Genomic DNA, 26,951 nt, shown 5'->3' on the forward strand with positions numbered 1-26,951 from the left:
ATTTACTGGAAAGAGATTAATATCAATTCCATAAATCATTCACATGCATTTTCCGGAGTTTGAGACATCTGAGTAATGTCATATATGTCAGCTGATATCACTCTGTGCATTCTACATCCATTAATCTATGCCTGAGGTCATACTGTAGTTGTCATTAAAAAATATAAACTTTTTTTTAAAAAATCTATATTACTGGTATTAATTTTTGTGACTTCTAACCTGCAATAGGTTCAAATATATTGTTACTCTTGAAAGAGTATCACTGGAAAAAGAGGGTTACTTATCTTGTCAGTAACTGAGGTTCTTAGAGATGGTTGTTCCTGTGGATGTTCCACCTTAGGGCTATGTCTACACTCGCGACTTCTTGCGCGAGTAATATGCAAATGAGGCTAAGTTTGGAATATCGCCGAGCCTCATTTGCATACTTAATGAGCCACCATTTTTTTCAGAAGAGGCTCTTGTGCAAGAAGGCGTGTCTACACTGCCCCTTCTGGTGCAAGAAAAACCCTCGTGCTCAATGCCGTTACACCTATTACTTTTCAGGAAGAACAGCATTGCGCAAGAGGGTTTTTCTTGCACAAGAAGGGGCAGTGTAGACACTCCTTTTTGCGCATGAGCCTCTTCTGAAAAAAAATGGTGGCTCATTAGGTATAGAAATGAGGCTCAGAGATATTCCACACTTAGCCTCATTTGCATATTACTCGCGCAAGAAGCCACGAGTGTAGACATAGCCTAGGTGTTTTGGTGACGCTGTGCCTCTAAGTTAGAGAATTAAGACAGCAGTGCCCTGGGTAGGCTGAGTATGCAGGGCAGCCAGCACATGGTGTTTTGAATGGCTACTGCATGTGTGCAGCCAACCAACCCCTCAATACCTTCCCTTCCCAGAACTAAGAGTTCTGAAGCAAAGAGGAGGAAGGACGGGTGGTGGAGCACCCACAGGGACAACCATCTCAAAGAACCTCAATTACTGCACAAGGTGAGTAACCGTCTCTTCTTCTTCAAGGCGTGTCCCTGTGGGTGGCTCTACCTTGGGTAATTATGAAGCTCTATCCTGCTTTATCTTGAGGATTACCCATTGGAGTAAAGGCAATGGCAGGAATGCATATAGTAGAGGTGCATCCCACTTTATTGTGAATGCATCCCCCAGGACTGGGAGCCCAGGACTGCCCTTGAACAATGTCTTGAGCATTTTGCACTGGAACTGTTTGCAAACAGCTCTAAGGTATCCCCATTGTCTGAATACCGATGTTAGCATGGTGGGGTTGAGCTCCCATTTGTGATTCAAAGTATAGTCTGCTGAGGTTGTCCGCCAGAATGTTGTCTTTGCCAGGGAAATAAGACACTGTAATACTGATGTTGCATGGGATACACCTTTCCCATAGCTAGATAGCTTCTAGACAAAGTAAGAGTGAGCTCCACCCTTACAGTTTATGTAAAAAATTATGTTCAGATTGTGTCAGCCGACGGTCAGGGCAGTGAGTCCCTTATGACCGGCTGAAGTTCTTTTAAATTGTGCTTGGTTCTGTTACAGCAACTGAAGGAGTCAGGTTAAAGCTTAAACAGTTACTATTTTATTGTTACAGGGTAAACTTAGTTGTTAAATGCTACTGCTGTGTTACAGATAACACAGACACTACGAAGGACAGGACAGAAATTACACTAATAAGTCACTTACAGGTACCATGAAACCCTTTTGGTTCTCTGAGCTCTTATTAAATGCATGCAAAATACACATAGCAGGTATATAGTCTCACCCCTGCGTTCCAGACTTGGCGTGGCCAGCGTCTTTCTCTCAATCCCTCGGGAAGAAGTAGGGCGAGGTTGGGCGTCCCACAGACCTCGGGAGACAATCAATACCTGCCAGCAGGTATAGATGATTGGAGCTCAAATGGGGTGGGCTGCTGAACCTCTTTTATACCCCTTGGGTCATGAAGGCTTCTTCCTGGTTCAAGTGGCCATTAAGGAAAAATGGCTTTGAATGCCAAGTTTCCCATGAAGGGTGCAAAGCATAATTTACACCTGGGAAAATGCAGACAATGGGCACCTCTGGTATGTGATGGGCGAAGATTCCTCTCTGGGACAGTGCAGGCGTGTCAATTACTGGTACTAGCCATCAGGGCGACGGGAGGCCCCGGGTCGTCAGCTAGCCCATTTACTGTCTGGTTTCTGTTTATGGTAGAGTCAGGGACAGGCAGCAAACCTGTGTTCCCAGGGCATCAAAGGCTGACTGCCTTTCTCTTGCTCTCTGGGGGGGGGGGGGGGGGGGAAACAAGATGGGGCTCGTGGAAAAACAAGATGGGGTTTTGTGTCTGGCTACAGATTGTCAGTAGGTATGTGCACTGACTCAATTTGGATGAAGTGTAGAAAATGTTGGCATGCTTTGCAGACTGCTCTGAGACCCAGTAGGTTGATAAGTAGTTTGGACTCCTGTTGAGACCACTGTTCTTGAACAACCTGGCAGCCGATAAGAGCTCCACATCCTACTACAGATGCATCTGTAGTGATCATCACAGACGGAGGTATGGCATGAAAAGGTACCACTCTCTAGGGGTACGTCTACACTACAATGTTAATTCGAACTAACTTAGTTCGAATTAGTTAATTCGAACTAAGCTAATTCGAACTAACGGATCCAGACTAAAAAACTAGTTCGAATTAGCGTTTTGCTAATTCGAACTAGCATGTCCACATTAAGTGGACCCTGAACCGGGCTTAAGGATGGCCGGAAGCAGTGCCCCTCTTCTTGATGTACAAAATAAAGGACAATTGTGTTCAAAAATTGAATCTGTCTTTATTGAACAAAACTGGGGGAGACTGGGAAAAGGAGGTGGGAGAGGGGAAGAGAGAGGCTAGGAGAGGGGAGGGCAACTAAAATGATCAGGGGTTGGGAACAGGTCCCATATGAAGAGAGGCTAAAGAGACTGGGACTTTTCAGCTTAGAAAAGAGGAGACGGAGGAGGCACAGGACAGAGGTCTCTAAAAGCAGGAGTTGGGTAGAGAGGGTGCATACAGAAAAGTTCTTCATTAGTTCCCATAAAGAAGGACTAGAGGACACCAAAGGAAAGGAATGGGTAGCAGGCTTCAAACTAGTAACAGAAAGTTCTTCTTCACAAAGCAAAGAGTCAACCTGTGGAACTCCTTGCTGCAGGAGGCTGTGAAGGCTAGAACTAGAACAGAGTTTAAAGGGAAGTGAGATCAAGTCATGGAGGTTGGGTCCATGGAGTGGTATTAGCCAGGGGGTAGGAGTGGTGTCCCTGCCCAAGGTTTGTGGAAGGTTGGAGAGGGATGGCACAAGACAAATGGCTTGGTCACTGTCTTCGGTCCATCCCCTCCAGGGTCCCTAGGGTTGGCCGCTGTTGGCAGACAGGCTACTGGGCTAGATGGACCTTTGGTCTGACCCAGGGTACGTCTACACTACAGCGCTAGTTCGAACTAACTTAGTTCGAATTAGTTAATTCGAACTAAGCTAGTTCGAACTAGCGCATCTAGAACTAAAAACTAGTTCGAACTAGCGTTTTGCTAGTTCGAACTAGCGCGTCCACACTGATTGGACGCAGGGGGGCATTTAAGGGCAGCTGAAACCGGTTCTGGCAGGGCATCAGGTCAGCAGTTGCTTTGTGTGGCTGCTGTCTGAGGCTATCTGAGGCTCGTGCTTAAAGGGACCCCCCTGGACAGCCGGTTCTCAGCTTTTCCTGCTTGCTTGCCAACCTCGCCGAGGGACAGCAAAGCGTCGGTCTCTGTGCCCGTCTGTGTCGGTGCTTCCCTTCGGGGGGGCCGCCGCAGGTGGCAACATGGAGCCACGGCTCGCCCTGCACCTTCTGGTGCACGTTCTGGACTTGCTGCTGCAAGCCTGCCAGCAATGGCTCGAGGCTGCCTGGCACCACCTGGGGAACGTCAGCCCCCTGCCTCTCCGCCTGGCCGCCCTGGGGGCCGTGGAGGAGCCGCGGCAGCGCCCCGGCACCGGCGTGCCCCGCCGCATCTGGCGTCTGGACACCAGCAGCGACTGGTGGGACCGCATCGTCCTGGAGCACTGGGACGACCGACAGTGGACCCAGAACTTTAGGATGAGGAGGGACACCTTCCTGGAGCTCTGCGAGTGGCTCGCCCCTGCCCTGCAAAGAAGGGACACTCGCATGAGGCCCGCCATCCCCCTCCAGAAGCGGGTGGCCATCGCCCTCTGGAAGCTCTCCACGCCGGACAGCTACCGATCCGTCGGGAACCAGTTCGGCGTGGGGAGATCCACTGTCGGAGCAGTGCTCATGCAGGTACGGCGCTCGTCGGCCACCGAGCCGGGGGGGAGGGGGGCTGCGAGGAGGGGATGGGCCGCCCCAGGGACAAAGGGGGGGGCGGGAGGAGGCGAAGGCGCCCCGCACCGGAGGGGTCGGGCTGTCCCGGCCGTACTACACGCCGCCAGGGGGGTTGCTTCCGGGAGTGGGGCGCGGGGCACTGCCAGGGCACGCACGCTCCCAGCCACCCGGGCGCCCCACTGATTGACGCTTTGCTGTGTCTCTCTCCGCAGGTGGTCAAGGCCATCAACCGGGTGCTGCTCCGCAGGGTGGTCCGCCTCGCCAACCCGGATGCCGTCATCCGGGGATTCGGCGCCCTCGGCTTCCCCAACTGCGGGGGGGCCATCGACGGGACGCACATCCCCATCCGTGCCCCGGAACACCAGGCGTCCCGGTACGTGAACCGCAAGGGGTACTTCTCCGTCATCCTGCAGGCCGTATGTGACCACCGGGGACAGTTGACGGACATAAATGTGGGCTGGTCCGGCAAAGCACACGACGCCCGGGTGTACCGGAACTCCTCCGTGTGCCAGCGGCTGCAGGACGGGACCTTCTTCCCCGACCGCCACATCAGGGTCGGGGACGTGGACATGCCCGTCTGCCTGGTGGGGGATGCCGCCTACCCACTGCAGCCCTGGCTCATGAAGCCCTACACGGGACACCTCAATCCCTCCCGCCAGGCCTTCAATAACAGGCTGAGCAGGGCCCGCATCGTGGTGGAGGGGGCCTTCGGGCGACTGAAAGCCCGCTTTCGATGCCTCCTCACCCGTCTGGACCTGGCCGAGCACAACATCCCTCCCGTGGTGGCGGCATGTTGTGTGCTCCACAATTTGTGTGAGCGGAAGGGGGAGGCTTTCTTGCCAGCCTGGATGGCTGAGGCTGACCGCATGGCTGGACACTACGGTCAGCCCCGCACCGCCGCCGTCCGGGAAGCCCAGCGGGGGGCCATCCGGATCCGGGAAGCCCTGCGGGAGAGCTTCCAGGTGGAGGAGGAGGAGGACTGACCTCTCCCTGCATGCCCCACCGGGGCCTTCTTCCACCCTACCCCCCCCTTCCCCTTTCCCCTCCCTACCTACTGTCAAATAAAGACACCTGTTTTTCCAACAAAAACGTCTGTTTATTTCACAGAACTGGGGTGGGGGAGGGAGGAATGAAGGTGGGAGAAGGGAGGGGGAAACCTGGGACGAGGGAGCTGGAAGGGGAGGGGAGGGAAGGGAGGAAGGGAAAGGAAAGCTCAGGGGTGGGAGTCTGGGTGCCTCTCCCGTCTCGCCACACTGCGGGTCCGGGGGCGTCGGTGGGGAATGGTTGTGGAGGGGGGGGCAGAGAGGACAGGGGGTGTGGAGGAAGCAGGAGCGGAAGCAGGAGGAGCAGGAGGAGCAGGGGGAGCAAGAGGGGGAGCAAGAGGGGGAGCAGGGGGAGCAAGAGGGGGAGCAAGAGGGGGAGCAGGGGGAGCAAGAGGGGGAGCAAGAGGGGGAGCAGGGGGAGCAAGAGGGGGAGCAAGAGGGGGAGCAGGGGGAGCAAGAGGGGGAGCAAGAGGGGGAGCAGGGGGAGGAGGAAATGGAAAGCGGTCTAGCAGGCTCTGGAGGTGGCCTCGCAGGGCATGGCCCTGCTCCTCCAGGGCCTCCAGACTCCTCTGGCGCAGCCTGAGGTCCTCCTGGACCCAGTGGTCCTGGAGACGGAGCTGTCGGTCCAGGAACCGGAGATGCCGCCTCTGGTAGTCCTCCTGGTTCCTGGCTGTCCTGCTTGCCCGGGCGCGGGCGGCTGCTGCAGGCGGGGTGGTGCGCCCTGCAGTCCCCGGTGCTGCAGCTGTGGTGCAAGAAGACCAGCGGTCAATTACCCCAGGGGCCCAGGTGTGTGAAACCCAGCTCCCCTCTGCAAGGCCAGGGCCCCTGCAGGATCCCCAGCTGCTGCTCCGTAGTGGGCAAGGCCCAGGCGCACGGTCCCGGGGCTCCCTCTCGCCCCAGCCCCCCGTACACATAAGGGGAACACGAGGGTACTCACAGGTGGACGCCTCCCCGGCCTCTGATGATGCAGGCGAGCGGCTCTGTGGGGTGCCTCGGGGGTCCCGGGTCCTGGGAAGGCTGGCAGCAGGCTCCTGGCTCTCAGAGCCCTCTTCCTCCTCCTCGGTGTCCAGGAGCGGTCCCTCTGCCCCGGGGTCAATCACGTCCCGGGGGGCAGGGACGGCATGAGGCCCCAGGATGCGGTCCAGGGCATGGAAGTGGGGGCAGGCCTCCGGGTCAGCCCCTGGCAGGCAGGCCCGGGAGTAGGACTGCCGCAAGTCTTTAATCTTGCAGCGCACCTGCTCCCGGCTGCGCTGGTGGCCCCTGGCGGCCAGGCTGGCAGCCATGCGTCCATAGACGGCCGCGTTCCGGTGGCTAGTGCGGAGATCGTGGACATTTGAGGCTTCCCCCCAAACCTCGATGAGGTCCACGATCTCCGCACTTGACCAGGCGGGCGCCCGCCTTTTGCGCCCCCGGGCAGGCTCCCGGGAGCCGCCAGGCTGGTCGTGGGGAGCAGTGGAGGGCTGGGAGCCCTCGGATGGCTGGCTCATAGTGTGGCAGGTGCAGGCTGTGCAGGCACGGGTGCTTGCAGCCTTGCAACTGGCACAAAGTGAGTAGCCAGCCCGTGGCCCTTTAAGGGCTCCGGGGCCGGGAGGGGGGCAATAGAGTTTCCCTGGTGTTGGCCAGAGTGGCCACCAGGGAAACCTGGGAAGCCTTAGCCTCCCACTAGTTCGAACTAAAGGGCTACACAGCCCTTAGTTCGAACTAGCTAGTTCGAACTAGGCGTTAGTCCTCGTAAAATGAGGTTTACCTAGTTCGAACTAAGCGCTCCGTTAGTTCGAATTAAGTTCGAACTAACGGAGAGCTAGTGTAGCGCATAGGAAAGTTAGTTCGAACTAACGTCCGTTAGTTCGAACTAACTTTCTAGTGTAGACATACCCCCAGTAAGGCCATTGTAAGCTCAGGGCTCAGGGTCGGGGGTCTCAGTGGACCCTCTTGATTTTCATGCACACCTGCTCCTGGGTGGCCAGGCTGGCAGCTCTCCTGCCCTAGCCGGCCACTTTCCTGTGCCTAGTGCGGAGGTCGTGGACGAGGGCCACGATGTCCGCACTAGCCCAGGCGGATGCCTGCCTCTTGCGGTCCCGGGCAAGCTCCCGGGAGCCGCCAGCCTGGTCCCGGGAAGAGGGGGTGGGCTGGGGGGCATCGGGTGGGTGGCTCGATCCGTGCCAGGTGCAGGGTCTGCTGGCTGGGTGCTGGCAGGCTTGCACCTGGCACGGGCACCGTAGCCAGCCCGTGCCCCTTTAAGGGGTCCGGGGCCAGGAGGGGGGCAGACGAGTTTCCCTGGTGTTGGCCAGAGTGGCCAACTGTTAGTTCGAACTAACTTTGTAGTGTAGACATATCCTAGTTATCCTGATCTGTCCAACAAGAAAGGGATTCCTTTATCTTGGGGGGCATAGAGAGGTGCTTGTTTATGTGGTAGAAGTGTGGTATGTGGATTGTGTGTAGCCACGCCTGTAAGGACCTGATGTGGAGACGTGCATGTCGGACTATGACAGTGGCTGCAGCAATACAGCCCAGTAGCTGGAGACAAAGCCTTGCTGTAATCTGTGGACTGTGCTGTACCAGGGAAACCAGGTCCACAATAGGTGCAGCTGTGTGCAATGGGAGTGATTCTATAGCAGTTGTACAGTCTAGGCTGGCGCCTATGAACTTTAGGCATTGCTTGGGTGTCAGTGTGTTTCTGGAATTTCAGTTTTAGGTCCAGCTTGTTGAACAGTATTCTGATTATGGTCACCACTTGTTCTGCAAGGAAGGAGGTTCCTTTTAATAGGCAACCATCCAGCTATGGGAAGATGACAATTCCCATTTTGTGGAGATTTGCTGGGACAACTGCTAGGACTTTCCACTGCTCTGTGAGTCTTCTGGCAACTATACCTTTATATCAAAAAGTCCAGGTTTTTCCAGTCTCTGGCAAGGGATGTAATAATGCTATAGACTACACACATTTCCATCCTCCTCTTCCCTCCTTGCCAGTAAATTTTTTAGCAGGCTGGCCAGCAGCCTAGCTTATTCCCAGCTTGTGCTGGGTCCAGGACCTACCCTTGCTACGACTCTGCATTTAAAACACATTTAGGAGCCGGGCAGGCAGGGAGCTTGGCTCAGTCATAGCTTGCAGTCAGGACCCACTCCCACTGCGGCTCTGCATTTAAAGTGTATTAGGATCCAGGTGGGCAGGTAGCCCAGCTCAGTTCCAACTTGCACCAGGTCCAGGTGCTCAGACACACACCCCACTGACAGGGGCGCCCGCTTGCCACCCTGTGCTGCTGCCTCTGTATCAGAGGCAGCTAGTCTATAAGGAGAACTGGTTTTTAAACTGGCTCCCCTTGTAGACCGGCTCCCCTTGTAGACCAGGCACCCCACACTGCTGCCTCTGATACAGAGACAGGAGTGCAGAGTGGAAGGGGACTCCTTGGGAGTGGGGCCTGAGTGCACTGGTTGAGGATTATAGAAGAGTTGAGTAACCGATAAGAATTCATGAGGTTAATCGACTATTCAATTAACTGATATTTAACATCCCTATCTCTTGTCATATAGGGTGCTATGAGCTGCTTGTTGCCCATGGCCTTCACACCTAAGGAGTTTGGGTTAGGGTGTGAGAAAAGGAAATCTGCTCCTTGGGGTCCAGTCTGCCTTTTTAGAGGTTAGTAGCTGGAGTCTGCCATGTCATTTTTGCCAGGTCCATCAGCACAGGATTCATGGGTAAGGCTAGCTTAGCTGTGTGAGGGGCATGAAGATGTCTATTAACGTATAGTGCACCTCTGGTAAATTTATCAGAGAGATGGCTAGGGAGTCTGCCACTCTTTTATATAGCTCCTGAAAAGACTTAAAGTCACTGACTGCTGTGGGGGGTGGAGGGGGCATGGGACGTGGCATGATCATGTCATATGGTGAGGAGGAGGATAGATATGCCAATAGTGGAGATTCAGGTGCTGATTCCTCCTCTATAATCTCTGTATCATCCCCTTCTTCAGCTCTCAAAAGGTAGTTGATAGGGCAGGAGGGCTTTGTCTACACTACATGGCTATGTCTACACGGGCATGATCTTGCGCAAGAACCCTTTTGCGGAAGAGTTCTTGTGCAAAAACTCTTCAAGGAGAGAGCATCTACACTGGCCTGTGCGTTTGCACAAATTATGTGCTTTTGCGCAAGAGCATCCATGCCAGTGTAGATGATCTCTTGCGCAAGAAAGCTCTGATGGCCATTTTAGCCCTCTGGCTTTCTTGCACAAGAAATTCACGTTGCCTGTCTACATTGGCCTCTTGCACAAGAACTGTTGCGCAAGAGGACTTATTCCTGAGCGGGAGCATGAGAGTTCTTGCGCAAGAAGCACTGATTTCATACATTAGAACGTCAGTTTACTTGCACAAGAACTCGCGGCCAGTGTAGACAGGCAGCAAGTTTTTGCGCAAAAACAGCTGCTTTTGCGCAAGATCGCGCCAATGTAGACACAGCCCAAGGGTTTTGCAGCAGAGAGTATGCTAATGATAGACTCTTTTGCATACCTAATGAGCCACCATTTTTGCAGAAGAGGCTCGAGCCAGAAGGAGCTGTCTACACTGTCCCTTCTTGCACAAGAGGGGTTTTCTTGCACAACGCCGTAATTCCTGAAAATAATTGGCATAACGGCATTGCGCAAGAGGGGTTTTCTCGCGCAAAAAGGGGCAGTGTAGACAGCTCCTTCTGGGGCAAGAGCCTGCGCAAAAATGGCAGCTCATTAGGTATGCAAATAAGACTCAACAATATTCCATGCTTAGCCTCATTTGCATATTTCTGGTGCAAGAAGCCGTGAGTGTACACAGCCAGGGAGTCATCATCATCACTGCATAGTGAGAGTGGAGGTGCCGATCACACTGATGTGACTGAGAGGCTGAATTGGGCAGTATTTGGCATACTGTCAGTCCTGAAGAGTGGTGTGCCAGGCAGCGAGTTTTCATCAAATCTGCAGCTGTTGTGAATGGTTGCAGACTATAACAACCAATTGTTCTAAAAAAAGTTAACTAACTAAGAATAAATAACACACAATTTTGCGAATCTAACAAATTCTACAAAATATCTAGGGTAACTGCGGGTTATGACTGATGCAATGGCAGCAGAGAAGGAACTGAAGGGTCAGTTAGCTGCGCATGCACAGTAACCATTCCAAACGACGCGTGTTGGCTGCCCCGTGCGCACAGCCTACCAAAGGCACTGATGTCTTAATTCTCTGAATAAAGGTGCTAAAACATCTGAGATGAAGCACCAACAGGGACACTCCTCAGTGAAGAGCCTACATCTTCAGAAAGGAAGCATTTGTTAAATTATTCCCATTGGTAGCAACAACCATTTAGTATCTGCTTTTGAAAGAAAGCATTAGCAGCCCCAAATCTAAAACAAAGGTTATGTCTATACTTATGGCAATATATAGATTATTGCATGTCCCTCAGCATGGGTATACATAACAGTGGAGACAGTAAGACAATGCCAGGACCTTAGAATATATATCCTGCATGACTTTTTACAGACCCAAGCACTATCTACCACATCTACATTGCTTTTATTAGCAGTGTACTACAGTAATTCCTCATTTAACACTATAGATATGTTTCAGAAAATGATCATGTTAAGTGAAAACGTGTTATGCGGGGTCAATTTTCCCATTGAAAATAACGGAAAAGGTGGGGGTTGCGTTTTAAGCGGTGGTGTCTGTTGGGACCGGGACATAAGGTTATGGGAGAAAGGGGACTGGGTTACAGCAGGGAGGGGAAGTGTTTGGCTCTGTGGAAGGGAAAGGGAGGAGAGGGGAGGGAGATTGAGTTGGGAGTATGCCCCTGTGACATGTCTACCGGGACCTGCACTGTGTCCGGCTTGGGGGCGGGGGGGCGCGACAGGGGTTGCTGGGGAATGGCATGGCAAACTCTCTGCCGCTTTGCAGGGAGGCGGGGGAAGCCCCGTGCAGCCACCAGCCTGCAAACGGGGGCGGAGGAGAGGGGGCAAGGCATCTGGCAAAGGGGAGTCAAGGGGGAACGGCACGGCGAGCGGCGAACCCTCTGCTACTTTGCAGGAAGGCGGGGGAAGCACCGCACAGCTGCCGGCGGCGGGCTAGCTGGGGAAATCGTGTTATTCCGGGGACAGTCATGCAATTCAAAAAACGTTCCCTAAAAAAAAACATGCTATCATGAAAACATGTTAAGGGAGCATGTGTTAAATGAGGAATTACCGTATCCTGATGCCTCCCCCACTGGGGTTTCTCTCCACCAGGGGGAGAGGCAGCAGGGAAAGACTCTGCTCACTCCAGGGAGCTTTCTCCTGCTGTGTCCCCCACACCCCATAATCTTGCATTGCCATGTGTAGTGACATAATATCGCTATAGGAACACAGTTTGCTTCTTCCAAAAGATGGTAATTTACTTTTGTACCATCAAGGTGTACTAGTTTAGTAAATACTTTACCTTGATGGTACAAAAGTAAACTACAAACAGATGTCATTTACAGAAATAGACAAACTTTTACTGCATTTTCTGCAGTTTATATGAATATGCTCATAGAAATGAAGGCCCCAAACAGTCAGCTCTTTAAGAGCATGTCTACATAGCAGCATTATTACAAAAACTGTGTCTACACTACAAGCCTTTATTTCAAAATAATGTTGAACTGAAGGACTTCTTGCTCTGACTCCTGTAACCCTCATTTTACAAGGAGTAAGGAAAAGCAAAGGAAGAGTGCTCTTGCTTCAACTTCCTGCTGTGTAGACAGTGCCTTAAGCTGAGTTGTGCTATTTCCCTAAAGCTGTGCAATTGGCGTAGCTGAAGTTGTGTAGCTTAATTCAACTTTAGCCCTGCTGTGTAGGTATATCCTAAATGATTATTCTCAGCTACCCAATGATACATATAGATGAACATAATACAAGAGAGGAAATCTAGACTGGGAATTGGCTTGTGCTCCAAAAGGCAGCTTGGAATAGTAATAATTATTTAAAACACAGCTGATGGAGAGCAACTGTAATAAGGATCAGACAGATGGCAGTTTTTTCACTTTTGTCACTATGAATGTGTCTTTGTAATCTTTGCTATTTTATCCTCTCTCTACCTTAAGACATGATTCAACTACTATTGAAACCATAGGCAATTTTTCCATTCACATAAATAGGAGCAGAACCTGGAAACTTAGTGCTTTACAAGCATGGGACCACATTGCAATAGTATATCAGTTATGAAGGCAATAACTATACAGAGTTTTAGGTTGACATCTAGCTTTGAAATAACAGAGGGTCAGATCATTAGAACCTTGCAAATCCACAGACTATTTTGTTGATTGCAGTTTGGATGCACATACACATTTTGAATCCATGCAGGGCTCTGCAGCACACATTCACCCAAACAGAATGGCTGTCACCCAGCCTGCAGGCTCCAGCTCTGCTCTCTGACTTATCCAGCAGTGGGTTGCAAAATGTGCAGGCCCATGAACAGGTGGTGAAGCAAGGGGACAATTGCCCCAGAGCCCAGTGTTTCAAAAGGGCACGGAGCTTCTGGCCCCTTTGAACTGCTGAGGGAGCACTCTCTGCGCAGGTTTTCCCTAAGCCGCACGCCTTCTGCCCATGCCCCTGCCTTGACCTCCTTCCCACCTTGCCCCAGGGACCATGGCAGCTGAAGTCTCTGCTGAATATGTGGCAATAGCCTACTGGGCATTACTGGAGTTGTAGTTTGTAGCTTGCTTGGACAGTGGAGGTAAAGTACATTTCCCAAAAGGGACTGAACCAAGTGCCATTTTGAAAGATGTGGTTGTATTTTAAACTAGCAGGCAGCAACAGCAGATGCTGTGAAGAAAGTAGTTGTCACCACTGTCTGTCCCAGATGAGTCTGCATGTGTTAGAGCCACCACAGCCACCTAGAGGTATCCAAGCCCCACACTAGGAGGGCAGTCCTGCATGTAAGGGCCCAGAATTGAAGCCTCCCTGCCTGGAGCAGAACAGGAGGTACAGGGGAGATGGAGTAGGCGGCAGAGCAAGGCGGCTCTGAGGACCAGTGGTGGGGGTTAGTAAGTGAGGGCTTGGCAGTCCTGCATCACTGCTGCACAGTGACTTGTTGAGCTGTGCAAATCCAAGGATATTTGTGGTCATCCACATTTGTGGATGCAGCTCTCATGAACAAATTCTGCAGATCACAGATCAGATGCAGATACAAGTGTTTGCATCTGCACAACGCTATACAGATAATGCCATCAGGTTTAAGCAGAAATCCCTGCTGCTGATGATGGGGATTTCTGTTTAAAAAAAAAAGAGTGTTAAGTAAGGTATGGCCTTGAAACAGCTGCTTATCCATAAACAACCTCAAACTGGTAAAAAGCAGCGCTAACTATTGCAGAAATGGTCACTGGGAGGCAGAAAAACTTTTCCAAAGGAAAAGTTATACTATGCACAACTTCAATAATATTTTTATTATCTTTAGGTATCAGTCACTCTGCTGAAAGTTGAAGATTGTGGTAGAATTTGGTGTGAGTCCCACAAATCTAAAAATATATTTTCCTTTAAAGTCAAGAGAAGCGTATTTATTTTTAACAAGTGGTTTTAGAGATTTTTGTTCCATTGTATATGACCAATACCTTCTGCATTACTATTCAGCCTACAAAAGCTATTTTCTCTTCATACAGGGGAAAGAAATATGATACATGCTTCCAACACTGTTTTGTTTGGTTTTTTGGTCTGGGTGGGGTAGTAATTCACAGTACCTGTTTATGGCAAAGCTCAAAAGCCAAATCCAGAGGGGTATAAGTGATTCAGTGAATTCAATGCAGTTATAACACTTACAATAGGTCTGAGTTTCTCCCCAAAATGTATTCTATGTTAACTTATTTTTGAACAATTATAGAAATGCATTGAAAAGTTTCACAAAATTAAATTCAATAAAATGGATCACTTAATACAAAGTAGATTTTAACTTTCTTCATCTGATCATTTGCATTTCATCATTACTTTTACCAATTTAATGCAAAAATGTAGTTCTATTTGTCCCATAGATCAACAAAAGACAGTATTTCAGTAATTTATACCATAAAGTATGCAATAAAATCATATTTACAATAATTAAAGGTTGAATTTGAAAATTTTCAAAACAGTTAATTATGACCTCTTGAACACAGACCACAACAAGCAACCTATCCAGTCATAACACTTTCATCTATAAAAGAGGATAGACAAGTTAAAGTCTCTTGGCAGAGTTTCAGATTGTGTTTGAATGAGAGTAAAAACAGAGCAGCTTCATTTTTTAATTTCAAAAAACATTTTTAACAAATAGCATAATCGGAGACTAACATGCACAAATACATATTTTTAAAAAGCTTAGGAAAAGGCCAGGTATTTAACAGTGTGAATGTTTTTGCATTAGGCCTAAGATACCTGTCCCTTTGGGGGACAACTTCATTCTTTTCATGTTACAAATTAACATAAAAGAAAAAAAAGATACTTCACAGTTAATTTTAACACTGTTATTTGTGGAAATCAATTTCTGACTTAGCTCGAACTCCAGCAGGTATACTAGATACATCTATGTCAAAATAACAAAATAGTTTAGACATGGAGGCTAAAATTTCTAAAAGTAGATGCCAAGAATTATGTTCCAACATTACCTAAACCAGAGACCTAGTTTTCAAAAGTTACATCATTAATAATGGGGATTTCAACTAAACCCATATATATAGGTACATGCACCCTCAGGACAGGATGCAAAGAAAGTTTCTAGACACCATAAATGACTGTTTCTTGCAGCAAATAGTCCTGGAACCCACTACATAATTAAAAGAACCAATGAACATTTTCATAATGTAAACAGTGAGAAACTATTAATAAACAGGAAAAGAAGTATACCAGAACATTTTCTAATTTTCTGTTTCTACAGAAAAATTACTGGGGAGCTCTGTAACTCATTAGGATAATAAGAACTACCATACTGAATCTGGCCCATGGTTTATTTAATCTAGTGCTCTTTGCCCTAGAGCGCAAAAAGGAGGGTGTCAGTGGCATGTTCAGCACATTGGTTACCTCATGACAGAACTTTTCCATAGAAAGTTGTGGGATATGATTGTTCCCGGTTTGCTGATCATGCCACTAACACCCTCCTTCTTGCTCTCTGGGGCCCCCCATCACCTGTCCTGCTGGGCCAGATTCTCTGGTTTCCCCCAAACAAGGCATAGTTTTTGGACAGCCACTTTATATTTCTAACTTTTCATACAAAATGCACCAAAGTAAGATACACAGAGCCAGAAGACTAACAAAATTGATAGGTTACATGGCATATTTTGTTTAAAGCATCTTTGAGTTATGCATATTTATATTCATAAGCCAAACTTCATAAAGTGGGGAGGTAACTGTCACAATTTCTACTGCACAAGGGATAGGAAATTCCAAGAGGATGAATTGCATTGAACTATTGCCACTAATAAGTGGAACCCAAGTTTCTTATATGCTATTGTACCACAATTGTTGCATCTTAATGGTTAACTAACAGTGTTTGTTTGATAAGAGAAGAACATTTTACTCCTATTAATAATCATCTGAAGTATCCTATAATTCAACTACCATCTGCCTTCTGTCAAAATCCATACATTAAGTAGGAAAGGTGCTACCTCTTGCAAGGAATTAATGTTTTAAAGTTTAAGAATAACTAATTCCTCTGTTTAGGAATTGGAATTAAACACTCACCTAATTATCAACATCTTAACTTTATAGAAGTGGGTACTATTGATCCTTTTTATTCCTACAGCAGTTTAACACAATACAGTATAATGAATTTCTCAGCTTAATAAACTATACTACCATTTTCTGATTGTATTATCTGATAATTGTTATAAGTTTACGATACTAGACTCACTTTTTCCACATATACTCAAAGTTATTAAATATAATATTTAAGTACTTTGAGCCTTGTATGCATAGATTAAAAACAGAAGGATATTCTATATTATTCACTGCATCACTTTTTATATAAATTAATCAAGGGATTTAAATAATTCAATTTAATATTTATCTAAAAACTGGCAGACAGTATTCCACCCAGAGAGACCTAATTCTTCATGACAAGTTCACTTTATGAGACAATAGTAGTTCTGGCATTACCAGAACCTCTCACATAAACCATTCTGGAAACTAGAGCATAGTCTGCCAAATGCCTTCCTTACATATGGTGTTTAACAGTGCTGTGTATGTCTCTAAGCTAGTAACAACAGATTTAAACTAAAATTTGGAGTCTTACACATACATGTAACTCAAAATTTTAAAATATATTATGTAATACACACACACACACACACACACACACACAGACTTAAAATTCATCTTTAAACTAACATCCTAAATGTAATATTTGCAAAAAAATTATTTTTCAATTTGCAGTATATTCCCTGCACCTATTGATATTTATGGCACAGGTTCAATTAATTTGAATAGCTCAAGATGAGACCATGAGAGTCCAACATAAGACTTACATTTAAAGAGATTCAGTTAAGTTATAAAACCATATATCAGATAAATATTTCCTTGTAAACTATACAACCCAGACTTTCAAAGATGTGCTCATGAATGTGAACCTGAAAGTGACATTGACAAGACATTTAAAATCACCCCCTTCTTTAAAATTAATCTAAAAGTGTTTCATAGAATCACAGAGCTGCAAGAGACCTCAAGAGGTCATCGTGTCCAGCCCCCTACCCAAAGCAGGACCAACCCCAACTAAATCATCCCAACAAGGGCTTTATCAAGCTGGGACTTTAAAACCTCTAGGGATGGAGAGTCCACCACCTCCTTAAGTAACCCATTCCAATGCTTCACCACCCTCCTAGTGAAATAGGTTTTTTTCCCTAATATCCAACCTACACCTCCCCCACTGTAACATGAGACCATTGCTCCTTGTTCTGCCATTTTCCACTATTGAGAACAGCCTCTCTCCATCCTCTTTGGAACCTCCCTTCAAGAAGTTGAAGGCTGCTATCAAATCCCCCCTTACTCTTCTGCAGACTAAATAAGCCCAAAGCCCTCAGCCTCTCCTCATGCTCCAGCCCACTAATCATTCTGGTTGCCCTCCACTGGACCCTCTTCAAGGCATCCACATCCTTCCTGTAGTGGGGGGCCCAGAACTGGGCACAATATTCCAGTTGTGGCTTCATCAGTGCCGAATAAAGGGGAACAATAACATCTCTAAGATCTGCTGGAAATGCTCCTCCTACTGCACCCTAATATGCCATTCACCTTCTTGGCTACAAGGGCACACTGTTGACTCATATCCAGCTTCTCATCCACTGTACTCTCCAGGTTTTCTGCAGAACTGCTACTTAGCTATTTGGTGCCCAGTCTGTACCAATGCTTGGGATTCTTCTGTCCCAAGTGCAGGTCTCTGCACTTGGCCTTACTGAACCTCATCAGATTTCTTTTGGCTCAATCCTCCAATTTGTCTAGATCACTCTGGACCTTACCCCTGCCCTCCAACATATCTACCTCCCTCCCCCCTCCAGCTTAGTCTCATAGACAAACTTACTGAGGGTGCAAACCATCCCCTCATCCAGGCCATTAATAAAGATACTGAACAAATCTGGCCCTAGAACTGATCCTTGGGGCACTCCACTTGAAACCAACCACCATCCAGACACTGATCCATTGATCACTACCCGTTGGGCCCGACAATCTAGACAGCTTTCTATCCACCTTAATCTCCATTTATCCAATACATACTTCCTTAACTTACTGGCATAATATTGTGGGAGACCATATCAAAAGCTTTGCTGAAGTCAAGGTATATCACATCCACTGACTTCCCAGTGTCCACAGAGCCAGTTACCTCATCATAGAAGCTAATCAGATTGGTCAGGTGAATCCATGTTGACTATTCCTGATCACTTTCCCCTCTTCCAAGTGATTCAAAATGCATTCTTTGAGGATCCCCTCCATAGGGTCTGAGGTAAGGCTGACTGATCTGTAGTTCCCTGGATTGTCCTTCTTTCCTTTTTCAAAGATGGGCACTACATTTGCTTTTTTCAAATCATCCAAGATCTCTCCCAATCTCCGTGAGTTTTCCAAGATAATGGCCAAAGGCTCTGCAGCGATATTTGCCTACTCCCTCCGTATTCTCGGATGCACTAAACCCACACCCATGGATTTGTGTATGTCTAGCTTTTCTAAATAATTCTAACCAGTTCTTTCTCCACCAAGGGCTGCCTACCTCCTTCCCATGCTGCATTGCCAAGTGCAAAAGTCTGGGAGCTAACCTTCTTTTAAGCCATTTGAAAGAATACAAGTCAAATATGTAGGGAGGATGTGGAAAATTAGAAGTTGGGTTTTTTTTAGAAGATGTTAGATAAATACCTACTATGGCTCTGACAATACTTTTTAAGAGCAGATTAGACAAATACAAGGCTGGTTCAGATAATACTTAATCCTGACATGAGTCCAGGAGACTGGACTAAATGACCTCTTGAAGGCCATTCCAGTCTGATGATTCTACATACTTACACACTAACAGATTTCAGCAAAACCTTTTCCCTGATATAAAGGCCACTGAAGACAGTGAGAAAATTTTCATTGACTTCTGTGGACTTGGGATGAAGTCTCTTATTCACATGAATAATCCCATTGACTTCATTGAATAATCTCATTTAAGTCAATGCAACAATTCACATTAGTACATTAAATAGTATTTAGAACAAATCTCTGAAAATCAAGATAGAATTTATATTTTCTGCAGATGTACAGTAATATAATAATGTTTGCATACTGTCTGTTCAGTAACATGAGGGAGCTTACCACTTTCAAAACAGGCATCAAATATAAGATGTCCTTTTTTTGGCTGTCCATAGTAACCAGCTGGGAGAACGGCATATTTGCTTACATTCCCTGCTATGATATCATCACTTCCTAGTTCGCTACCTGTTACAATAAAACATGAAGATAAATACATGAGTATTAAACAGAAAACAAATCTATCAAAAAAAAAAAGACTGAGGGATTTCTCTTCTCTCTCCCCTACCCCCATGCTTTTGTATTTTCATTAATTGTGCATATTCCTTCATATACATAACTTTCTTTTTAGAGTATATTCCACCAAAATATTTATCTTGATTATGTTTATTAAAATTTCAAATTTTAACAGGCCCAGCCAAAAAGTATATGTAAATTTCTGCTCTCATAAAATGACCCAAAGAACTCTCCTTAAGAAACCAGAATTTCAAGCAATATACTTTAACAAAGGTCATTGTGAAATGTTCTGAGTGCTGTGATACATCAGTCCCCTCTGAAGTTTGGTAATGTATAGGTATACTGCACACTTAAGTGCAGAAAAATACATGAATGCAATGTTAATATCCAAAATGAACATAAGTAAATCACACTGGTGTTAAATTTATATACTGTGACAAAGCTCCTATCTAAACTCAGTGGATCCTGCGCTTCCAGGCAGATTTGCTTGCCTCAGAGCAACCCTCAGTTTTAGGCACCACACCTAGGAAGTTAGTTTGCTGTTTGTTTAGCTCTTTTCATCATTGACTAGGGAATGATATAAGGGGAGACTAAATTCCACAGTCTTTTCCCCCAGTGGAAATGGGGAAGTACGTGTTGGGGGGAATCCAGGCCTACCCTCTACTCCAGATTCCAGCCCAGGACCCTTTCATAGCTGCTACCAATGTTGCCAACACCTGTTCCAAGACTCCTGGGCTACTCCCCAACAACTTTCCCAGAACCTTCCTCCGTTTATAGCCAGTCTCAACTTTTTTTTTTTTAATTAACCCCATGTGTCCTACTCAGCCCAGGCTGGCTTGACTCTTCAGGCCTGGCCAAGCCTCCCAGCTGTTCAACTGCCTCTGATTGCTTCTCCTGGTTCTAGACCAACCTCTTACCCAGCGAGGAGAGATGCTTCAGTGTGAAGCTTATATACCTCCCAGCCCCCTCCACTACTTTTTTGTAACCTTTCAATCTGATCCTGTCACAATACATAATCCCACAAACAATAAATTAGTACATTTACATTTATAATCAGTATGAGTTTAAAAATATGTATGGTATATCTGAAACCTGCCTCTTGGATCAAGGGTACAAGCTCTGGGATCCATGCAGAGGAGACTGTTGAGTCCATACAACTAAAGGTAATAGCTGGATTGCTGTTAACTGATATTGAAGGTCCTGGATAATAGAGTCCATTGGTCTTATCTGCAAGTTATTGCAATGTTAGAGGGAACTGAAGAACAATGCATGATGCCCTCTTTGTTTTGAGAGTTCCCTGGACTTGGAGGCTACGTCTATACTGGCATGATTTTCCGCAAATGCTTTTAACAGAAAAGTTTTTCCGTTAAAAGCATTTGCGGAAAAGAGTGTCTAGATTGGCACGGACGCTTTTCCGCAAATCTAGACGCGATTTTGTGCAAGAAAGCCCCGATGGCCATTTTTGCCATCGGGGCTTTTTTGCACAAAACAATACCGCGTTGTCTACACTGGCCTGCTTGCGCAAAAGCATTTGCGCAAGAGGGCTTTTGCCTGAACGGGAGCAGCATAGAATTTCCGCAAGAACACTGACAATCTTACATGAGATCGTCAGTGTTCTTGCAGAAATTCAAGTGGTCAGTGTAGACAGCTGACAAGTTTTTCCGCAAAAGCAAATGCTTTTGTGGAAAAACTTGCCAGTCTAGACGCAGCCTGAGACACTTTACTTTGGAAACTGAAAGGACCGCTCAAGCTCTAATAGTCAGCTTTCCTAATGATGACAGATTTCAACTCATAATAGTAAATCTGATGTAATATCAGGACAAAATAAAATCAATCCTGTGCTAATCCTGTAGGGGCTGGAAAGGCATGTTTTAGGGAGCTGATACCTCTTTTTCTCCTGATGTCTGCTTGGAAACACAAAACAAGTGGAAGCACTTGCTCCAATTAGAAGTATACTTTGCAGTGAAAATATTAAATCTGTTTTCTGGTACCTTGCCAGACTGAAAGTATAGGATGGCTTCGAGCCTCAGACGTATAATGATCCAGACAGACCAGATTGATTGCCAATGGATGTTGAAATGTTACCAAATGCATACCAGATTTTGACACCTTCTGATGCATGTACAATTGAATATTGTTCAAATTTTCTATATATTATTTAAGCAACTCTTTTTAAGTGCCCCTTCTTTATTAACTATAGTTAACATCAGTTATCTGTATCAATGTGATGAGGAAAACTACTGCTTGTGAGAGTAATTGAGAAAGGCACCAGAAAATAATTTATTATAATTGGTTATTTCTAAGCTTCTGTACTGAATTTCTGATTATACCTAAATATTTGTCAATGTAGCATCTGTACAAATTATAGCATCTTACTCTTACACAAGTTTATTTGTTTGGCTTTGGAACTAAAATCATTGACAACTTATCAAGTATCAAATACTTCTCTTTCCTTTCTTCCATCCTTCTTTCACCCCCTAAAATAGCAGTAATGAAACAGAAGCTATGATTCCTTGTAACTAGTTTGTCACCTTTCCTATCAGGGAATTTCCTCCTTCTCTAAGAAGACACTTCTTGATTTTGTTTGTTTTTTGGGACTGATGTTACATATCCCTTCTTACATTGTTCCCACTGCCTTGATGGACACTTTGAACTCTTATTATTATGTATTGGGGGAAACAGTTGCCAGAGCTCTTAAGGCAAACCGGTTTCCTAAGCATATTTGATTTTGGATTTTGCTTTGAATAACATATACTTCATCTGTAGTTAAGCTTTTTATATGCCAGCTATATTAAATATCTGGTTAAGAAAGGTATTGATGATATTGTAAAGTCCTCTTTGTTTCCATATACACAGGATTTTCCCCTAAATCTTATTTAGAACGTAAGAACAGCCATACTGGGTCAGACGAAAGGCCCATCCAGCCCAGTTATCTGTCTGCTGACAGTGGCCAATGCCAGGTGTCCCAGAGGGAGTGAATCAAACAGGTAATGATCAAGCAGTCTCTCTCCTGCCATCCATCTCCACCCTTTGACAGAGGCTAGGGACACCGTTCCTTACCCATATGGACTAATAGCCGTTAATGGACTTAGCCTCCATGAATTTATCTAGTTCTCTTTTAAACCCTGTTATAGTCCTAGCCTTCACAACCTCCTCAGGCAAGGAGTTCCACAGATTGACTACGCGCTGTGTGAAGAAGAACTTCCTTTTATTTGTTTTAAACCTGCTGCCCATTAATTTCATTTGGTGGCCCCTAGTTCTTATATTATGGGAACAAGTAAATAGCTTTTCCTTATTTACTTTCTCCACACCACTCATGATTTTATAGACTTCTATCATATCCCCCTTTAGTCTCCTCTTTTCCAAGCTGAAAAGTCCCAGTCTCTTTAATCTCTCCTCATATGGGACCTGTTACAAACCCCTAATCATTTTAGTTGCTCTTCTCTGAACCTTTTCTAATGCCAGTATATCTTTTCTGAGATGAAGAGACCACATCTGTATGCAGTATTCAAGATGTGGGCATACCATGGATTTATATAAGGGCAATAAGACATTCTCCGTCTTATTCTCTATCCCTTTTTTAATGATTCCTAACATCCTGTTTGCTTTTTTGACTGCCACTGTACACTGCGTGGACATCTTCAGAGAACTATCCACAGTGACTTCAAGATCTCTTTCCTGATTGGTTGTAGCTAAATTAGTCCCCATCATATTATATGTATAGTTGGGGTTATTTTTTTCCAATGTGCATTACAGCCGTTCCCCGAGTTGCGAACAGTTGAGTTAAGACCATTCGCAATTACGACCAAAGCTCCCATGAAGCGGTCGTAAAGGCGGTCCCAGAGTTACAAACGCGACCTGCACTTACGAACAGCATGGCCGCGTGTAACTCAATGGGGTCCGAGTTACGAACAGATCGAGTTACGGCCAAGTGTTTGGTCTGTAACTCGTTCGTAACTCAGAGAGCGGCTGTACTTTACATTTATCCATATTAAATTTCATTTGCCATTTTATTGCTCAATCACTTAGTTTTATGAGATCTTTTTGAAGTTCTTCACAGTCTGCTTTGGTCTTAACTACCTTGAGCAGTTTAGTATAGTCTGCAAACTTTACCACCTTACTGTTTACCCCTTTCCCATTTATGAATAAGTTGAATAGGATTGGTCTTAAGACTGCCCCCTGGGGAATACCACTAGTTACACCTCTCCATTCTGAAAATTTACCATTTATTCCTACCCTTTGTCTCCTGTCTTTTAACCAGTTCTCAGTCCATGAAAGGATTTTCCCTCTTATCCCATGACAACTTAATTTATGTAAGAGCCTTTAGTGAGGGACCTAGTCAAAGGCTTTCTGGAAATCTAAGTACACTATATCTACTGGATCCCCCTTGTCCACATGTTAGTTGACCCCTTCAAAGAACTCTAATAGATTAATAAGACATGATTTCCCTTTACAGAAACCATGTTGACTTTTGCCAAACAAATTATGTTTTCTATGTGTTTGACAATTTTAACCTTTACTATTGTTTCAGCTAATTTGCCCAGTACTGATGTTAGACTTAACGGTCTGTAATTGCCAGAATCGCCTCTAGAGCCCTTTTTTAATATTGGTGTTACATTAGCTATCTTCCAGTCGTTGGGCACGGAAGCTGATTTAAAGGATAGGTTACAAACCATAGTTAATAGTTCCACAATTTCACATTTGAGTTCTTTCAGAACTCCTGTGTGAATGCCATCCGGTCCCAGTGACTTTTTACTGTTAAGTTTATCAATTAATTCCAAAACCTCCTCTAATGACACTTCAATTTGTGACAAGTCCCCAGATTTGTCACTTACAAAGGACGGGTCAGGTTTGGGAATCTCCCTAACATCCTCAGCCGTGAAGACTGAAGCAAAGAATTCATTTAGTTTCTCTGCAATGACTTTATAATCTTTAAGTGTTCCTTTTGTATCTCGAACATCCAGGGGCCCTACTGTTTTTTAGCAGGCTTCCTTCTTCTGATGTACTTAAAAAACATTTTGTTATTAACTTTTGAGTTTTTGGCTAGCTGTTCTTCAAACTCCTTTTTGGCTTTTCTTATTATATTTTTACACTTAATTTGTCAGTGTTTATGCTCCTTTCTATTTACCTCACTAGGATTTTACTTCCATTTTTTAAAAGATCTTTTTATCTTTCACTGCTTCTTTTACATGGTTGTTAAGCCACGGTGGCTCTTTATTAGATTTTTTACTATGTTTTTTAATTTGGGGTATACATTTAAGTTGGGCCTCTATTATGGTGTCTTTGAAAAGTGTCCATGCAGCTTGCAGGGATTTTACTTTAGTCACTTTACCTTTTAATTTCTGTTTAACTACCCTCCTCTTTTTGCATAGTTCCCCTTTTTAAATTAAATTCCACAGTGTTGGGCTGCTCAATAACAGGTGTTCTCAATAACATGTGTTAAATGTTATTACATTATGGTCACTATTTCCAAGCGGTCCTGTTATAGTTACCTCTTGGACCAGATCCTGCGTGCCACTCAGGACTAAATCAAGAATTGCCTCTCCCCTTTTGGGTTCCTGTACCAGCTGCTCCAAGAAGCAGTCATTTCAGGTATCAAGAAATATAGTCTCTGCATCTCGCCCTGAGGTGACATGTACCTAGTCAATATGAGGATAGTTGAAATCCCCCACTATTATTGAATTCTTTATCTTGATAGCCTCTCTAATCTCCCTTAGCATTTCATAATCACTATTACTGTTCTGGTCAGATGTTTGATATTAGATTCCTTCTGTTATATTCTTATTAGGCAAGGAATTACTATCCATAGCGAGTCTATGGAACATATTGATTCATTTAAGATTTTTACTTCATTTGATTCTAAATTTTCTTTCACATATAGTGCCACTCCCCCACCCGTATGACCTGTGCTGTCCTTCTGATATATTTTGTATCCCGGAATGATTGTGTCCCATTGATTGTCCTCACTCCACCAGTTTTCTGTGATGCCTATTATATCAGTATCATCCTTTAACATGAGGCAGTGTAGTTCACCCATCTTATTTTTTAGACTTCTAGCATTTGTGTACAAGCACTTTAAAAATTTGTCACTGTTTATTTGTCTGCCCTTTTCTGATGGGTCAGATTCTTTTTTATGTGAATGTTTTTCATCTGATTTGGTCCATACTTTATCCTCTTTCATCCTCTCCTCCTGACTAAAACCTAGAGAATCTCTATCAATAGACTCTCCTCTAAGATGTGTCTGTCCAATCTATGTGCTCCACTTCATCAACCGGCTTTCCCTCATCTCTTAGTTTAAAAACTGCTCTGAGACCTTTTTAATGTTAAGTGCCAGCAGTCTGGTTCCATTTTGGTTTAGGTGGAGCCCATCCTTCCTGTATAGGCTCCCCTTATGCCAAAAGTTTCCATAGTTCCTTATAAAGCTAAATCCCTCCTCCCTACACCATCGTCTCATCCACGCATTGAGACTCTGAAGCTCTGCCTGCCTACCTGGCTCTGCATTTGGAACTGGAAGTATTTCTGAGAATGCCACCATAGAGGTCCTGGATTTCAGTCTCTTTCTTAGCAGCTTAAATTTGGCCTCCAGGACATCTCTGCTACCCTTCCCTATGTCATTGGTACCTACATGTAATACGACCACTGGTTCCTCCTTAGCACTACACATAAGTCTATCTAGATGCCTCGAGAGATCCGCAACCTTTTCACCAGGAGGCAAGTCACCATACGGTTCTCCCGGTCATCGCAAACCCACCTATCTACATTTCTAATGATCGAATCTCCCATTACTAACACCTGCCTTTTCTTAATGACAGGAGTTTCCTCCCCTGGAGAGGTAACCTCAGTGCAAGAGGATACCCCAACATCTAGAAGGAGGGTCCCAACTATGGGAAGGTTTCCCTCTGCTCCCGTTGACTTCTCTCCTTCCCTGAGCCTTTCATCCTCCTTAACAGTGCAGGGGCTGTCTGACCGGAGGTGGGACAATTCTACAGTGTCCTAGAAAGCCTCATCTATGTATCTCTCTGCCTCCATCAGCTCCTCCAGTTCAGCCACCCTGGACTCCAAAGCCCATACGTGGTCTCTGAAGGCCAGGAGCTCCTTGCACCAAATGCACGCATACGCCACCCACCTATAGGGCAGGTAATCATACATGCTACACTGAGTGCAATAAACAGGATAGCCCCCACTCTGCTGCTGGGCTTCTGCCTGCATTCTCTCCTACAACTACCTAGGCGGCGAGGAATCCTGTGGCACCTTATAGACTAACTGAAGTGTTGGAGCATAAGCTTTCGTGGGCAAAGAAGTGGGTCTTTACCCACGAAAGCTTATGCTCCAACACTTCAGTACCACAGGACTCCTCGCTGCTTTTGCAGATTCAGACTAACACGGCTACCCCTCTGATACTTGACGACATACAGCTCCCTAGGTTATTGATAGGGTTTCTAGGTAAAGCAGGACGTTTTAATTAAAACCTTTAAACTAAACTATAAAGAATGGCAAGTGGACCTTGGCCCCTTCCCAACTCCCTCTCAAAACTCCCTGTTCGCAAAGCTCTCTGGTCACTGACTCACTGCTTTATAAAGACCTGGCCTTCCTGATAGCCCCGCCCCCTGACTAAGGATCATCCAATTAACAGAGGCTTCTAGATTTCAAACCTTTATAAGCTCACAGCTTG

At 45.7% G+C, this 26,951-nt stretch overlaps 2 protein-coding genes across 2 annotated transcripts in view; both read right to left on the reverse strand.

Annotated features, from left to right (window-relative positions):
- The window catches only part of BEND5 (BEN domain containing 5), a 981,719-nt gene that overhangs the window by 911,713 nt on the left and 43,055 nt on the right, over positions 1-26,951 (reverse strand). The window contains exon 2 of the mRNA XM_089780410.1: positions 19,109-19,231. Within this exon, the coding sequence (XP_089636536.1) occupies positions 19,109-19,231 (123 nt within the window). The remainder of the gene's footprint in view (positions 1-19,108; positions 19,232-26,951) is intronic.
- On the reverse strand, positions 5,390-7,128 carry LOC149523908 (uncharacterized). Its single transcript, XM_089780409.1, has 2 exons — positions 6,288-7,128; positions 5,390-6,092 (listed from the first exon to the last, which is right to left on the reverse strand). Exons 1-2 carry the CDS (start codon positions 6,835-6,837, stop codon positions 5,521-5,523), a joined length of 1,122 nt encoding a protein of 373 aa, XP_089636535.1. The 5' UTR covers positions 6,838-7,128; the 3' UTR covers positions 5,390-5,520.

Source organism: Pelodiscus sinensis, chromosome 9 (assembly GCF_052426305.1).
Source record: "Pelodiscus sinensis isolate ZL-2025 chromosome 9, ASM5242630v1, whole genome shotgun sequence".
NCBI classification, from domain to species: domain Eukaryota; kingdom Metazoa; phylum Chordata; order Testudines; family Trionychidae; genus Pelodiscus; species Pelodiscus sinensis.